The sequence below is a fragment of the Gossypium hirsutum genome, chromosome A12, assembly GCF_007990345.1.
Source record: "Gossypium hirsutum isolate 1008001.06 chromosome A12, Gossypium_hirsutum_v2.1, whole genome shotgun sequence".
In the NCBI taxonomy this organism is placed as follows: Eukaryota; Viridiplantae; Streptophyta; class Magnoliopsida; order Malvales; family Malvaceae; genus Gossypium; species Gossypium hirsutum.
The window spans coordinates 85,785,543-85,803,305 of NC_053435.1; the positions used below are offsets into that span (position 1 = coordinate 85,785,543).

Consider the following 17,763-nt stretch of genomic DNA (forward strand, 5'->3'; position numbering starts at 1 on the left):
CCTCCAGTTCTGGTATTTTGAGGGCAAATTGCGGGTGCATTGCTGCATCTTGTAGCTGTTGCAAAAATAATCTGAAAATAACCAATTGCCAATACATATATATATATATTATGCTAGTTCTAGGATGAAGGCAATTTGAAAAGCATATACAATTAGCAATATGTACAAGCATTTAAAAAAAAAAAAGGCTTAGTTAACTTAATGCAGACATAACTAATGAATTTTCAAGCCATTTTCCGGTCATGCAGATGTTTCTGAAACACAGAAGCGTAGTCACCGAACTGGATATCACTAGGTGGGTGCATGTCAAACACATATGATACAGACCTTGGCATCAACATTGGCTTGTTAACTGTTACCGTATCGAGTAGCTCCCCAAAGCTTGCTTCATCAAATGGAAATGACTCTGTAAGGAAGAAGAAGCTCTCTCTTGCCAACTTTTCCACCTGAAACAATACCACGCCTTTAAACATCTCAGAGAATAAAAACTTAAGTTGATAATACACAACTGTGCAAAGCTACCTTTATAAAGAATCTTCAGATATTTTTAACTTCATAATCACTAAGGCCAATGTTAAGAGCATAAGGTTGGTATGGCTTTGATGATTTACCTCTAGTTGTGAAAATTTGATGTTGTTCATGGCAAGAATTATTTTAACCTCAAACAGGGTATCACCTAATATTCGGATGGCCAGATACTCAAAAAAGTTCTGCACAAGAATTTTCTGCGCGTCCAAATTATCACTATGACTATCAAGATAAGGAAACCACAGCACGATTTTGACTTCATTCCATGGTATTGGGTTCTCCCCTTTGTTTGAAATGATGGTCTGGTAGGGATGATGGAGACCCCATATGATTCTTACATCTGTCAATAATGGGTCACATATGGATGTTTCCGTCAAACTTGTTGTAGAGATGATCCTAGATGGCTTGCAGTGGTTAGCAAGATTTGAGGTGAAATGCATATTAGCATCATCCAACAAAAGGATGTATCCAACAGACGAGGTTCCAAATAGTCGTAGAAGTGATGAGGCATCAGCATGATCAGCTTCTGGCTGACATACATTTGAGCCATATGATGAGATTGGCTGATACGAATCATGAGAGAAGGAACATAAATCTCCATTCCTACAACCCTGCAAGCCCATTTACACAGCATTAACAAACAAAGCTAGAGAAATTATCAAAGAGCTAATGATGCTGCATCTATCAAGATAAGAAAATACAAAAACAGTTGAGAAATGGGACAAGGATTAATTCTTCCCTACTGCATCCCATGTATTCAGTGATCAGACTAAAATCATTTAAATGTAACCATGTTGTAAATGGGTTAAAATTTGTAATATTTGATGTTCCATAATGACCTCACAATATGATGTACATAATCACACATAGCACCACAAGGTAAAAGGAATCCACTAGGTTTGAGCTTTGCCGGAGTGGTGGTAAAAAAGTAACAAAATATTTGGACATGTATGGAACCCAAATTATCATGTTCAAGAACTAGAGCAAAAGATACCTGCAGAGAGAAAAAGAACTTGCAGGCTGGTTTTTTTGCTTGGAGTGAATGAGAAAATCTGCACAGACTACCCCTGTTGCAACATCCATTTACAAAATAGACACACTGAGGAGCCCCCCCATTAATATCATAGTCATTAATAATTGCCGGGTAATTACTAGAAGTGTCTCCCGCACACTGAACTCTTATCTGTTGAAAACAACAACACATAATTAATGTGCCCAAAGAACAAAGCCGATGCAAACATGATATGCAAAAAATAGTACCTCCTTAATAGTATTCACAAAATTTTCAGCCACATCATTGGTCTGAAAGTGACCAGAAGCAACAAATGGTACAGCAACACATTTCCTTGTCTCATTCGATTGCTCAAGCTGTTCATCACTTGAAGAAAGTGCATCTATTTCTCCCTGTTGCTGACATTCAAGAAGGCAAGTATGTCCAAACTCATAAGGAGAATAGTAAGTTGGAATGCCATTAGATGCAGGAAGAAAATTGGGCCGGAAGCGGTGCATGGAATTTAATATATCTTCATCTGAAAAAGAAAGATGTTCAAGTTAGAGAAGAAACTTCTAAAGATAATATTACGCAATAACACAGGATTGTTTTGGAAAAAAAATAATATTTTATCAGTTCATACACATTTCAGAGACATGGTGCAGTGATGACTGCAGAAGATGATGGAAAAAGCACCATTCTTCTTCAAGCTTTGGCAACAATAATGTTGCAGGTTCCATTTCTTCAAACTCCAGCACTTGTTTCAAATGTTCAAGACGGTGCTTATCCTTCAGTTCAAGGCAACACATATGCATCATAATTTCAAAACCAATTCCGAAGGATGAAGCCTCAGCCAATTTAGAAGATAGAGTACCTTAAAAACACGTTGCCAGAACTGAAATGCACATAAATTTCCTAAGAATGTAACTTCCTTTCGACCAGTTAGGACAATTTTATCACTATCAGTGGAAAAATAGCAGTTCAGGTATTCTGTAAACTGAAGTAGAAAAATCATTATCAGAAAATCATTATCAGAAAGAGAAATTTCAAATAAGGGTACCCAACACACACAAAAGTTTATGACTTAATGGGCAGTACCAAATGATCATCCCCAAAAGGATGAAGAATAGGCAGGGGTTGAGTATCCATCAATATGCCCAGAAGAATGCCTTCACGCAACATCCCAGCCTCTCCAAATTTGACAACAAGTACAGATGCATCAAAAGAAAGTGCGAAACTGGCAAGAAGCCTTCCATAAAATGTAGGCTCATACCGGCCCCTTGAAGATGGTTTTTCAAGTGCCTTCACATGAAGTAGCAAATTCAATGCATCTTCAACAACTTCTGCATCTGGAGGGTCCAAAGCCTTCTGCAACAAAGCTAACCCCCAATATACCAGAAATTAGAGCCCATTTGACCTTTTAAAATGTAAATGAGCAATATGAATCAGTGCATGCATAAGCATAGGCCTTTTGCAAGCAAGTTACGTTGCATATCCCATTTCAACTTTCTAGGTAGACTGAAGTTGACATCGATGCTACAAATATTCACAATGCAGTCTCCAAACTATGAGACTCAAGTCATTCTCTATGACTTAAAATATATATAATGTGTCTCTTGACCATTCAAAATCACAAAAGGACTTCTATACCTACATCATAATTAATAGAAGAACCTTTCATTTACAACTGAAACATAAACCACACCTTTGGGATCATTAATGGCTCTGGATTCAGCACAACATATCTGAAGCACTTGCTGCCTCAATGACAACTTCAGTATAGCTGGACACTCGAAATCCTCAAGATTGCTAAAAAATGATTGTGTAACCAACCGATATACATGACCATCACAAGTACGACCAGTTCTACCTCTCCGTTGCTCAGCCTATAACATTTAGGTGAAAAGGAGGAACTAAATAAACAAAAAAACATTAACCATAAAAGATTCCTTCAATACCTGAGACTTAGAAACCCAAACAAGCTCTGTTGAATCCTTTCTTCGAGCAGAATCCCAAAAGACTTGTAAAGACCGGCATGAATCAATAACGAATGCCACTTTGGGTATTGTCACAGATGATTCTGCAATATTTGTCGCCAATATTACCTGTGTAAAATATATATATCTTCGGAACATTAATAACCACAACACAAGATGTTGGAATTCCTTAAATTAAGCAGATTTTCTACCTTAGTTCTAGGAATTTCCTTGTACTATTAGCCATAATCAAATTACTAATTTTTAGGGATAGGCTAATTTCTAGAGATTATTTCCTTTTTATTTTTCCTGCTATTCTTTAAAAGGCTATAGTCAGATTAGAAAAAATAAGAATAATTCTTCTTCCTAAACTTGTTCATGGTATCAAGAGCATCAGGAATTCAGTTGATCCTACTCTTTCTTCTCTTTTCTTGTTCTGTTTTTTCTGTTAGAAAGCCTACTCCCATGGGTGACACCGAAAATTGTTGAAATATGTATATATTTTAAATTTATTTAGGTAGATAAATCTTATTTGGATAGATAAGTTTTATTCATATTCTAGAAATAATTTTATTTTATCTTTTAGTAGTTTACTAGAATAAGGGAACTATTTTCTTTTTATGTTTTAGTAGTTTATTAGAATAAGGGAACTATTTTCCCAATTAAGATTAGGACTTTTTTTTTCTCTATTTAAGTTCAATTCTTTAGTTAATAAGAGAAGTACAATTTTATTCAAAGCTCTCTTGAAATCTTTCATGGCATCTGAGCTAGGTTAAAATCTCTAGTAACATCATGGTTAAAACAGCCTTCACTGGAGATAAGAGATCCAGCAATCAAACTGAGGAAAAAAGTTCTACAGTTGAAACAACTACCGAGAGTACAATGACTCAAGGGAACAGAGGCGTCTCACCTTTCTTTTCAACTGACATCTCACAAGTTGAATGGCAAGAATTATCTGGAACGGTCACAGTCCGTAAAATTAGCAATTGATGGGCGCAGCAAGCTAGGTCATTTAAATGGAGAAGTTGAGCAACCATAGGTGGGTGATCCAAAGATAAGCAAGTGGAGGTCAGAAAATTCTATGGTAATTACGTGGCTTATTAATTCCATGGAAGCTTCCATAGGTAAACCTTTTCTTTTTCTCCCAACTGCTAAAGATGTTTGGGACGCTGTGAAAGACACCTATTCAGATTTAGAAAACGCTTCACAGATTTTTGAGTTAAAAATAAAACTGTGGAAAGCTAGGCAAGGGGAAAAAGAAGTTACTCTTTATTATAATGAGATGATGTCTCTTTGGTAAAAACTGGATCAGTGTTATAATGATGAATGAGAGTGTCCCGGAGATGGTGTAAAAGCTATGAAAAAAGAAGAGAATGAAAGAGCTTATTTGTTTCTGGCTGGTTTAAATAAAGAATTTGATGAAGTGAGATCTCGGATCCTAGGGAAAAAACCGCTTCCAAAACTTCGTGAGATTTTTTTCTGAGGTTAGAAGAGAGGAGACAAGGAGAAAAGTAATGTTAAAGCCAGGGTTTGAAGCTAATGATGATAATTCTGCTCTTGTAACTATTAAAAATAATGATGATAGTGAAAAAAAGAAAAAACCTTGGTGCGATCACTGCAAAAAATGTTGGCACACTCGTGAAAAGTGTTGGAAGCTCCATGGGAAACCGACAAATGGAAGGAAAAAGAATGGCAATGGTCGTGGTTCACAATCAGGGGATAGCAGAGCTTTCCAAACAACTAATGGAAATTATGAGAGCCAAAGTTCTCTGGAAGGGTCTCCATTCACTAAGGAACAATTAGAGCATCTACACAAGTTTTTTCAATCACCACAATTTCGGATGAATTCTTCTATTCCTAACTCATCCAATAATCCTTCTTCCTCTTTTGCCCAATCAGGTACTGATTTTTCTGTTTTTTTCAGTGTCAAGCCTTGTAAAACAAACACATGGATCGTTGATTCTGGAGCTAGTGATCACATGACTAGCAGTCATTTTCTTTTTTCAACTTACACACCTTGCGCAGGAAACAAAAAGATCAAAGTAGCAGATGGGTCCTTCTCGGCAATAGCCGGGAAAGGCACTGTTAAAATTTCATCTTCCTTGGTTTTACATGATGTTTTACATGTGCCAAATCTAGCTTGTAATCTCATATCGGTCAGTAAATTATCCCAGTCCTCAAATTGTCATGTTATATTTGACTCCTCTATGTGTAAGTTTCAGAACATGGTCTCGGGGAGGATGATTGGCAATGCTAAAGAATTTGGTGGAATTTACTTTCTTGAAGACGACCATCTAAGTCAACCAACAACTACTTTATGTTTAAATTCTGTTTCTGATTTTGATAAGGTTATGATTTGGCATTATAGGCTTGGACATCCTAATTTTTATTATTTAAGATATTTGTTACCTAATCTATTTAAAAATAAAAGTCCTTCATATCATTGTGAATTTTGTGAATTGGCTAAACATCATCGGTCATTCTTTCCACCTCAAAAATATAAAGCCTCCAAACCTTTTTCGTTAATTCATAGTGATGTTTGGGGACCTTCAAGAGTCTCGACTTTTTCAGGAAAACGTTGGTTTGTCACATTTATTGATGATCATACTCGACTTTGTTGGGTGCTTTTATTAAAAGATAAGTCCGAAGTTAAAAATGTGTTTCAGTCTTTTTATGCTATGGTGAAAACACAATTTGGTGTGAAAATAGAAGTATTTTGAACTGACAATGGTGGGGAATTTTTTAGCGACCAATTAGGTATTTTCTTAACCAAACATGGAATAGTCCACCAAAGTTCTTGTACAAATACACCACAACAAAATGGGATTGCAGAAAGAAAAAATCGACATCTTTTGGAAGTAACTAGAACCTTGATGTTCACTAGTCAAGTACCACGTTATCTTTGGGGAGAAGCCTTGTTAACAGCTACATATCTTATTAATAGAATGCCCAGTAAAATTCTAAATTATAGAACTCCTTTTAGTCTCTTTAAAGATAACTTTCCTAACTCTAAATTGATTACAGATTTATCCCTCCGAGTTTTTGGGTGTAATGTTTTTATTCATCTTCACAACCAAGGTAAACTAGATCCTAGAGCAAAAAAATGTGTCTTTGTTCATTATGCTTCTAATAAAAAGGGTTACAAATGTTATGATCCAATTGATAGGAAGATTATAGTTACCATGGATGTCACATTTGTTGAAACAAAATCTTATTTTTATTCTAATCTTCAGGGAGAGAATTATACTAAGAAGATTCTATAATTGATCAAGAAGAGACTAGGAATATACAACATAGGGATTCTAATAATGGGGAAGGCGAATTTATAATTAACACAAAAATTAATGATGTTAATGCTAATGAAAAGGAGGATGAAAGTGTAGAGTCTGATCATGAAAATAAAGAACAAACAAATGAGTTAATTGTTTACTCAAGAAGAAATCGAAATTAAGAAAGTGGAATCCACCAGATTCATCACCAAGAATCCGACCCGCAAGATCCTGTCAAAAGCCCAGGTAAAGCTCATAATCCAGCCAATGAATTTTCTGATTTAGATATTCCAATTGCCAAAAGAAAAGGTGTTAGAAATATTGTCAAATATCCCATGTCTAACTTTGTATCCTACAAAGCCTTATCTTCGACATTCTCAACCTTTGTTTCGTGTCTCGATACTGTCCAAATACCAAAAAATGTGAAAGATGCTTTACAGGTTCCTGAGTGGAAGGAGGCTATTTTAGAGGAGATGCGTGCTCTTGAAAAAACAGGTACATGGGAAACAATGGAATTATCTGTAAGGAAAAAAACAGTGGGCTGTAAATGGGGTTCACAACCAAATTCAAACCAGATGGATCTTTAGATAGATACAAAGCCCGGTTGGTAGCAAAAGGGTACACTCAAACATACGGGATAGATTATCTTGAAACATTTGCTCCAGTGGCCAAATTAAATTTCGTCAGAGTTCTTTTATCAATTGCTATTAATCTTGATTGGTCTTTACAGCAACTAGATGTGAAGAATGCTTTCCTAAATGGAAAACTTAAAGAAGTTTACATGGATCCTCCTCCAGGTTTTGAAGAAAAATTTGGAACTTGAGTATGTAAACTCAAGAAATCTTTATACGGTCTGAAGCAGTCTCCTCGAGCTTGGTTTGAACGATTACTCAAGTTGTTAAAAAATAAGGTTACTCACAAGGGCAAGCTGATCACACAATGTTCTATCGACATTCACAAAAAGGTAGAATAGCTGTTATTATAGTTTATGTCGATGATATCATTCTTACAGGAGATGATGTGGATGAAATAAGACGTCTCAAGGAGCATCTAGCATTGGAGTTTGAGATCAAAGACTTGGGTCCTTTGAAATACTTTCTTGGAATGGAAGTTGTTCGATCAAAAAAGAGTCTTGTGGTCTCTCAGAAAAAATATGTGATTGATCTTTTAAAAGAGGCTGGGATGAGTGGTTGCCGCCCAGCTGACACACCAATTGATCCAAATGTAAAATTTGAAAATAAAGAAGGTCGATTAGTTGATAAAGGGCAGTACCAAAGATTAGTTGGTAAGTTAATTTACTTATCATATACAAGGCCAGACATAGCTTTTGCAGTAAGCTTAGTGAGTCAATTTATGCACTCCCCAATGGAGGAACATGAAGACGTAGTGTTTCAAATTCTAAGATACTTGAAGAGTTCACCGGGAAAGGGCTTATTCTTCAAGAAATCCGAACAAAGAGGAATTGAAGCTTATACAGATGCAGATTGGGCATGCTCAATAACAGACAGAATATCTACATCAGGATACTGTACATTTGTTTGGGAAAACCTTGTGACTTGGCGAAGCAAAAAACAAACTGTTGTAGCAAGTAGTGCAGACACTGAGTTTAGATCAATGGCTCAAGGAATTTGTGAAATGATTTGGTTAAAAAGAATTATGGAAGAGCTGAGGAAACCAATAACTTCACCAATGAAGTTGTACTGTGATAGCAAAGCTGCCATTAGCATTGCTCACAACCCAGTCCAACATGACAGAACTAAACATGTTGAGATTGATAGACACTTTATCAAGGAAAAGATTGAAGAAAGCCAAGTGTGCATGTCGTTTGTTCCTTCAAAACAACAGATTGCTGACATACTCACCAAAGGACTCTCTAAGACAAGCTTTGATTTTCTTGTAAGCAAGTTGGGCATGATTGATATATATGCACCAACTTGAGGGAGGGTGTTGAAATATGTATATATTTTAAATTTATTTAGGTAGATAAATCTTATTTAGATAGATAAGTTTTATTCATATTCTAGAAATATTTTTATTTTATCTTTTAGTAGTTTACTAGAATAAGGGAACTATTTTCTTTTTATGTTTTAATAGTTTATTAGAATAAGGGAACTATTTTCCCAATTAGGATTAAGATTTTTTTTTCTCTATTTAAGTTCAATTCTTTAGTTAATAAGAGAAGTACAATTTTATTCAAAGCTCTCTTGAAATCTTTCAAAAATTCCTCTGAGACTCTTCATAAACTTCGGCTAACCAAAATTCAACTTGAGGCTCTTCATAAACTACTCAAGACTTCTACAGCTAGTGGGTCACTAGCTATTCAAGGTACTGCTTTAAATACTACACACGAACCTATCACAACTTCCTGGATACTAGACTCGGGTGCATCCGACCACATGACAGGTAATCTAAGTTTGTTTCACACCTATTTACCTTGTCATGATCACTCTCGGATTCGCATAGCTGATGGATCTTACTCGCTGGTGGCTGGAATTGGGACAGTTAGACTTACTGAAAATTTTTCCCTTGATAAAGTTTTACATGTTCCAAATCTTTCCTATAATTACTCTCAATTTGCAAGCTTACCAAGGATGAAAAAGTACTTGTTGAATTTTCTGCTTTAGGTTGTGTGGTTCAGGAACAGGAATCGGGGAAGATGATTGGCACTGTTAAAGTTGATGATGGCTTATATGTTTGGAACAAAAACAGTTCACAAGAAGGGATGGCCTTATCTACATCAAAAGAAGATTCTATCATGCTATGGCAACGTAGACTAGGACACCCAAATTTCATGTACTTGAAGAAATTGTTTCCTCTACTATTTCTAAATAAGAAAATAAGTTCATTGAACTGTGAAGTTTGCCAACTGTCTAAACACACTCGTGTCCCTTATCCTTTGAAACCTTATGTTCAATCTCAACCTTTCTCTTTAATCCACAGTGATCTATGGGGAGCCAGTCGAGTAAAAAACATCACAGGGGCTAGGTGGTTCATAACTTTCATTGATGACCACACTAGAGTTTGTTGGATCTATCTCCTTAAAGAAAAATCCGAAGTCTCTAGAGTCTTCAAAAATTTTCATTCAATGATTTGAACCCAGCTCAATTCAAATATTCACACCCTTAGAACTGATAATGGGAGAGAGTACTTTAATTCTATCCTAAGTCCTTATCTTTCTGAGCAAGGAATCATACATCAAAGTTCTTGTCCTGACACCCCTCAACAAAACGGGGTTTCCGAGAGGAAAAATAGACACCTTGTAGCCGTGGCTCATGCTCTTATGTTTACTATGGGTGTACCAAAGTATTTATGGGGAAAAGCTGTCCTCACTGCTTGTTATCTTATAAACCGACTCCCATCTAAGGTATTAAACTTTCAAACACCTTTACATACTCTTCAAAAAAATTCTCTTCTTTCGTGTTCCTAATCTCCCAACCAAAACATTTGGTTGCAAAGCATTTGTCCACAACCATAAACCTAACCGATCTAAACTTGATCCTAGAGCCCACACTTGTGTCTTTATTGGTTACTCACCTACACAAAAAAGGTACAAGTGCTACTCTCCAACCTTACACCGGATGTTTGTGTCCCTTAATGTTACTTTCTTCGAAAACGAGCCATATTTTTCAGCCTCTCATCTTCAAGGGAAGAAGATACTTAGTGAAGATGAGACCTTGAGCAATCTTCTCATTATACCTCAAGACTCTATCAGCCCTACCACCACTACAAAACCTGCTGAAAATCCTACAGCCACTGTTTTTCCTGTTTTGGAACCTATTTTTCCTATCTCCACTGTTCAGCAACAAGAAACAAGGGTGATTAACCATACTAATGAAGAAAAACAGCCCACTCATTCTGAAAAACAACAAGAAAAAACTCAGGGGCTTCGTGTATACTCTCGGAGACATCAGCTACCTGAAACAGAAACAGCAGTGCCAATGCCATCTTTACCCGAGGACTGTCTTGAGGAAAAAGTTTCACCTCCTTCATCTTCCATCTATCTTCCAATTGCAGTAAGAAAGGGCACTAGGAGCTGCACTCAACATCCCATTTCTCGGTTCGTATTCTATGGAAACTTGTCTAAATCCTACAATGCCTTTGATTCTAATGTTGACTCTATAGAAACTCCAAAAAACATAGAAGAGGCTCTTAAGTCAACCAAATGGAGGCAAGCTGTGTTGGAAGAAATAAAGGCTCTTGAAGACAATGGAACTTGGGAAATATCTAAACTACCTACTGGGAAGAAGACCGTGGGTTGTAAGTGGATTTTCACCACAAAATTTAAACCAGATGGGAGCATTGATCAATACAAGGCTAGACTTGTGGCCAGGGGTTTCACTCAAACATATGGGTTGGACTATGAGGAAACATTTGCACCGGTGGCCAAATTGAATACTATTCGAGTGCTTCTCTCAATTGTTGTCAACTTAGAATGGCCTTTGATCCAATTGGATGTAAAGAACGCTTTTCTTAATGGAGAATTAAACGAAGAAGTCTACATGGATTTTCCGCCTGGATTCGAAGGAAGCAAGGGCCAAGTATGCAAGTTGAAGAAGTCCTTGTATGGACTAAAGCAATCCCCTAGGGCTTGGTTTAATCGTTTTGCCAAAGCCATGACTAGTAGACATTATACTCAAGGTCAAGCTGATCACACCTTACTCTACAAACACTCGGATAATGGGAACTGCTGTATTCTCATTGTCTATGTAGATGACATAATATTGACAGGGGATGATTCTATTGAAATTGAAAGACTAAAAGAGTTCTTAAGTCTTGAGTTTCGACTTAAAGATTTGGGGAATCTTCGATATTTTCTACGAATGGAGATAGCAAGGTCAAAGGCAGGTATTTCAATCTCCCAAAGAAAGTATGTTCTTGATCTACTTTCTGAAGTCGGACTGTTGGGTTGCAAACCAGCCGAGACTCCTATGGAACCCAACCTTAAATTAGGAACTGATAAGGATGGAGAAGAGGTAGACAAGGGGAGACATCAACGGTTAGTGGGAAAACTTATCTATCTTTCTCACAATCGTCCGGACATAGCTTTTGGAGTAAGTGTTATAAGTCAATTTATGCATGCTCCTAGGGAGAAACATTTGGAAGCTGCCTACAGGATATTGAGATACTTAAAAGGGACTCCTGGTAAGGGGTTGCATTTCAAGAAAGATGTAAATCGAAGCATAGAAGTCTACACTAATGCAGACTGGGCAGGGGCAGTTAATGACAGGCGCTCCACAAGCGGTTACTGCAGCTATGTTTGGGGTAATCTCGTGACATGGAGGAGTAAAAAGCAATCTGTTGTGGCACGCAGCAGTGCTGAATTTGAATATCGAGCTTTGTCCCACAGTATATGTGAAGGAATGTGGTTACAACGGCTAATGGGAGAACTAAAATTATCCTATACAAAACCTATAACATTATACTGTGACAACCAGACAGCAGTTAGCATAGCTCATAACCCTGTACACCATGACCGTACCAAGCACGTGGAAATTGATCGCCACTTTATTACGGAGAAAATTAACAAAGGGGAAGTTTGTGTTTCATATCTACCTACAAGACAACAAGTAGCAGACGTGTTAACCAAAAGCTTAAGCAGAAAAATGTTCGAAGAAATTATGGGCAAGCTGGGTTTGATTAACATCTACACTCCAACTTGAGGGGGAGTGTTGGAATTCCTTAAATTAAACAGATTTTCTACCTTAGTTCTAGGAATTTCCTTGTACTATTAGCCATAATCAAATTACTAATTTTTAGGGATAGGCTAATTTCTAGAGATTATTTCCTTTTTATTTTTCCTGCTATTCTTTAAAAGACTATAGTCAGATTAGAAAAAATAAGAATAATTCTTCTTCCTAAACTTGTTCACAAGATATAAAACTTGAAGAAGAAAATCACCATGATGGTTGCTATTGATGGAAGTAAAAATTCATAAAAACTTCATGCATAATTTACATCAAACTAACAATGCTATATAACTGCAAATGATCATATTATTTGGACAACCTGCTCAGTTTAATCAGAAAGTCATGCTAAAAGATGCATATGCATAATGTCTTGCAGGTTCAACCTTAATAATACTCAGGCAGTCAAAACTCTTAATTAGGGTTAAAAGGTATACCTTACGATGAGATTTCCAGATTTTCATAGCCATAAGTGCTTGTTCGGTGTCAACACTACGATGTAAAATGTGAACCTTAAAGGATGAACTAAATGGCTTCAAAAGGTACCATTGCTGCTCGAGGGCGTAGTATGTGGGAAGAAAAACCAAAATGCTCTTCTCAATATCAGGCTCATTTTCATGGATGTACAACACTAATTCATGAATAAGTTTGTGCACTTCAGGCTTGATTTCAGCATCTGCCATGGAAGGGCATGGACCAGAACAATATCTTGAAGTTATTAATTCTGAACTGATTCCAAGAAAACCAGTCACCTGGTAAAAAAGGTAGCACAATCAAGATATCTATGAAAAGAATGGCCTATGGCTCCAATATCATGATTCGTAAGTTCATATGTACTTGAAACCCCTTGAATGCCTCTGTAACCTATCTAAACATTCCAAATCTCACTCACACATTTGACATGGCCAAGTAGTATCATAGACCAAATAAAGATAACAATAAACTTAACTTTTCATGATTAAATTAAAGCTATTTAACAGTAAAGTTGTTTTCCTTAAACACGTGATTAACATCATATTGTCTCTAATTCTTCGTGAAAAGTAAATTTCCTTCGTAGGATTCTCAAAGATGCATCATGAGCCATGTGTCTCTCAATAAACAGATTTATTGTACCCCAAAAATCTTAAAAGTTCAGCTTACCTGTTCAAGGTATGAAACTTGTCGCTGGAAATTTTCTTTCCGGTTAGAGCTGGGAATTCCCAGAACCTCAACTCTTTCACCTCTACCAAGGTCCCTGAAGTAATCCCTGTACCTCCCAATATCAGCAGTTGCAGACATCAATACTACCCTGGCGAATTTACAGATTTATCATTGAGATAGCTGTTGAATGACAGAAAAGCATTCGCCAACCCCATGCTGGCTTTAAAAAATAACAAATTAAATGAATTTGAAAACATGAAATAACACATGAAACTAAAAGGATATGTTAATTGTTAACCTCAGGTCTTTGTTCTTCAGCAGAAATTGCTTCACACAAACAAGAACAAGATCAGACTCAATAGATCTTTCATGCACTTCATCAAGAATAATAACCTTGTATTTAAGTGCCTGGAACCCCTTATCTCGCATTTCATCCAATAAAACTCCAGCGGTTTTGAAAACAATCTTTGTTCTGCAAAAAAAAATTTAACATAAAATCTAAAATAGATCCTAATAGAAGTAAAAGAAATTGCCGAGAATTAGCCGCAGAAATTGAAGCAGGTTGCTTGTACGGCAAAAACCTTTAGTGCTTTCATGCAGCAAGAAAAAAGTAAACAGGATGGTACAAGAGAATGCATGACGTTCATATCAATACTAGTCAGAACGATAAAGTGAAGTTGATAGATGCTATCAGAACAATAAAGTGAAGTTGGCAGATGCTAACTCTGAAAGCCATTACTTCCATTGATGAGAATGAAAATCATTGAAGTAACATTAAAGGAGATAATATCTTTCAACATTGCAAATGCTTTCTCATATTTATATGACATCTTGGCAGATTAAGGTTAAAAAATAAGTCCTATGTGTGCTTTAGAGAAAAAAGAAGACCAATAAAGGTTCTCTTGCTAGATGAATGGTCACAATATGTTTGTTAGCACACATAATCAGTTCACAGATTACAAATTACCTAGATGATAGATGTTTTGAATGACCTATATGGTATCCAACCTCATCACCCAGCTCACAATCCCGAGCTTTTGCAACCATTTTGGCCACTGCTACAACAGCAAATCTCCTTGGCTGTGTGCATAAAATGGGAGCCATGTTTTCCTCCAACAGGAATTGCGGAACTTGAGAGCTCTTCCCTTATAGTAGAAGAAAATGAAAAAAGCAAAAAGGCCATCAGCAAATAGCAACTAAAAGGAATATAGTTAAATCCTAGTAAAACATAAGGCATTTATAATTATAGTTTGTAGAGATAGACTAGTACAATTGGGGAAAGGACAAGCTATCTTTACTTTCTTTAGTATTAGTAAATTACAGATCAACCACTAAACAATATAATGAGGTATAAGTTTAAAAATCAAGTACGTTACATTCAGAGTTCTTGTAATTCCATTTTGTAGACACTCCTAACTGTATCTGTAGTAAAACTAAGTGAAAGATAGCCTAAACAAAATAGTCAGAATTGTAATTAATCAAGATTGTAGACTATTAAAACCTCCATTAGACTGAACCAAACAGATAGGGCTTTGACTTAGTTGAAGTAACTTGCTCCCTTACAATTTTCATTTTATTATCATCATCATGCGCTGCTTTGAGTAATACTGTAACATTGACATCCAAATAGAGCTTGAATTTCACTTTCCTATTTCTACTTATGATCGCCATGAAGAATGATAATCTAATACAGACAGTTATCTTAAACTCACCATCGACCAAACAAAGCATTAAACAAAGCAGGAAAAAGGCATTCGGATTAATCGTTTTTTACCACACCCAAACCGATCAAAGCACAAACATGATAAAACCAGTATGAAGAAAGTAAGAAGGCTATAAAAAAATTTATTCAATCACTGCATAAACATGAAAGAACTTCACTCTTTCCATCAACTTGGCCAGCAACAACCAAACGCGACCCTATTAAGTAACTAAAACTTCGAAATCAGAGTAAAAACTTAGTAAACGGAGGTAATACCACAGCCGGTCTCGCCGACGATGAGAGTGACGCGATTCTCGAAAATTTTCCCAACGATTCTCTCCCTGAGCGCCATTACAGGTAGAGACGAGAACTCGGAAGGCGGAAATGATGAAGAATACGCCGACGGAGACGATGGTAACGCCATTGTTTCAAGCTTTTGAAAATCCCTCTCTCCTTTTCTGTTTTGTATCTTCTTCTTCTGCTCGTACTACTGCTTCTTCTTTTTTTTCTATTTTGCCTGTTATTATTTTTTTTTTTTAAACGAAGATAGAAAGTGGAAAATATATAGAGATTCTCAGCTTGCCTTCGGGCCGAAGTCCGACTCTCCCTCCCGCCCTGTGGCGAAATCAGTCCACTTTGTTTTCAAGCGGGAATGGGGATCAGAGACGGTTGTATGTAGATGAGATCGTGAGCGTGTGTACGGACATTGACTATAAGTCAACGTTTTGTCCCTTGGATCGTTGAGGGGTTCTTGATCTGACCACTGGAGGGTTCAGAAGTGTGCGGGGAAATGTTGTGGAAGGAAGTTCGACTCCTTGGCGCTCAAGTTAGGATGGAAGTGGGGTCGCGCGGTTTTGTAAAAAATACGGGTTGTGGGACCGAACCGATGACCTAAAGCTGATGACTTTAAAATTTGTTAGGGATAATGCAAGATTTAATCTCTAAACTTGAAAATATTTTCCAATTTGATCCAAAATTTTAAAGACTAAATTGAAAATTTTCTAAATTTTTTTAAGAACCTCATTACAGGTTCTAATCATATAAGAGGATAATGTAATTCAATGCACTCGAACTCACGTCCTCCTGTATTGGCAATAATGCCTATGTCAATTGAACTAAGACTCAATCAGCACATATACTACAATTTTTTTCATATATGTTTTTTTTTCACACAATGCCTAGAACTACCCACAACCCCTCCCTAACCCATAAATAGGAGTATAATGCATTTCAGCGCATTTGAACCAACGTCTTCCTACATTGACAACAATGCCCATACAGATTAAATATAGACTCAATTGACTATATACTACAATTTTACATGTGAGTGAAGAAATAATTTAAAATATTATTATATAATTATTTGATTTTTTTGGTAGAAATTATTTAATTCTTTTAATACCTTTTACAATTGGTATTATATTACTAGAGCCATTAAATTTATTTTAAAGTGATTTATAAATATATTACTATTTTAATTCAACAATTTGTATAAGATGGTATGTAAAGTTAATTAATAATGCATATAATGTAAACATGTATATCACATATCAACCATTAAATGATAAGGATTATGAAAGAAAATGCTAATGAATTTGTAAATTTTGATGCAATGTTTAGATAAGAATAAGTTTTTGGAAATGTTGAAGACTATTACAAGAATAGTAAAAGATTTATTTTAAATTTTCAATTAATAATATTATTAAATTTGATATTTGGATAATCTCTACCTTTACCTTTTATTAAAGGTATTTGTTGAAAACCATTATAATACATAGAACATGTATTTAAATTGATATTCACAGGGTCTGTTGATTAAGTTTTAGCTCGATTGGTATGGGCATTGTTACTAATTCAAGAGAACATGGATTCGAGTGTGTTGAAGCGTACTCCTATTTATAGGTTGGGGAGGTGCTATGGGTAATTTTAAGCATTGTATAAAAAGGATCAAATATAATTAGAACTATAATGAGATTGTTCAAAAAAATTTTGATATTTATAGAGTCTTCAATTGGATTTATTTAAATGCAAAGTAGTTGTCAAGACATTAGTTTAGCTGAAATAAATATTATGAACTTATTTATATAAAATAATAAATTTAATAAGTATTAGCTTGATTGTTGTTGTTTTTGTTAGGGTAAATACATAGATAGTCACTCAACTATCAAAAGTTTCCATTTTAGGCACTCTAAATAGAAAGTTTGCAATTTAAGCACTCATGTTACATAGTTCGGTCATTTTGTTCACTCCCGTTAAAATCACAAACGGCAAGTTGACATGGCAGTTAAAAATCAATATAATAAGAAATTTATCCTCAAATTTTACATATTATATTTATTTAGTCATAATTTAAAAAAAATAACTCTCAAAATTTACAAATATTGTATCGACCCGAATTTCAGTAGTGTCGGGAAATTCATTTTTGGAACCTCATTTCCATAAACTGAGCCCGCAAATTAAAATAATAATATAT

General features: G+C 35.7%; 1 protein-coding gene across 2 annotated transcripts; it reads right to left on the bottom strand.

Annotated features, from left to right (window-relative positions):
- Window positions 1–72: 72 nt before the first annotated feature.
- On the bottom strand, window positions 73–16,114 carry LOC107931228 (DExH-box ATP-dependent RNA helicase DExH8). Of its 2 annotated transcripts, none has more exons than XM_016863044.2 (14): window positions 15,567–16,114; window positions 14,556–14,733; window positions 13,887–14,060; window positions 13,589–13,736; window positions 12,886–13,200; window positions 3,478–3,624; window positions 3,225–3,405; window positions 2,618–2,898; window positions 2,394–2,516; window positions 2,163–2,307; window positions 1,789–2,057; window positions 1,523–1,711; window positions 612–1,139; window positions 73–446 (listed from the first exon to the last, which is right to left on the bottom strand). In XM_016863044.2, exons 1-14 carry the CDS (start codon window positions 15,712–15,714, stop codon window positions 225–227), a joined length of 3,048 nt encoding a protein of 1,015 aa, XP_016718533.1. In that variant the 5' UTR covers window positions 15,715–16,114; the 3' UTR covers window positions 73–224. The 2 variants fall into 2 exon arrangements, with proteins under 2 accessions (XP_016718533.1, XP_016718534.1); XM_016863045.2 differs by having other exon boundaries at window positions 14,556–14,728; window positions 15,567–15,735.
- Between the last annotated feature and the right edge of the window lie 1,649 nt (window positions 16,115–17,763).

What these genes read in the sequence shown, in the direction of transcription:
- LOC107931228 (XM_016863044.2), bottom strand. Translation starts at nt 15,714, where the DNA reads ATGGCGTTACCATCGTCTCCGTCGGCGTATTCTTCATCATTTCCGCCT. An exon ending in CTGAAGAACAAAGACCTGAG is followed by an intron (nt 13,737 to 13,886) that starts GTTAACAATTAA and finishes TAAATTCGCCAG; the next exon opens with GGTAGTATTGATGTCTGCAA. An exon ending in TCTGGAAATCTCATCGTAAG is followed by an intron (nt 3,625 to 12,885) that starts GTATACCTTTTA and finishes TATTTTACACAG; the next exon opens with GTAATATTGGCGACAAATAT.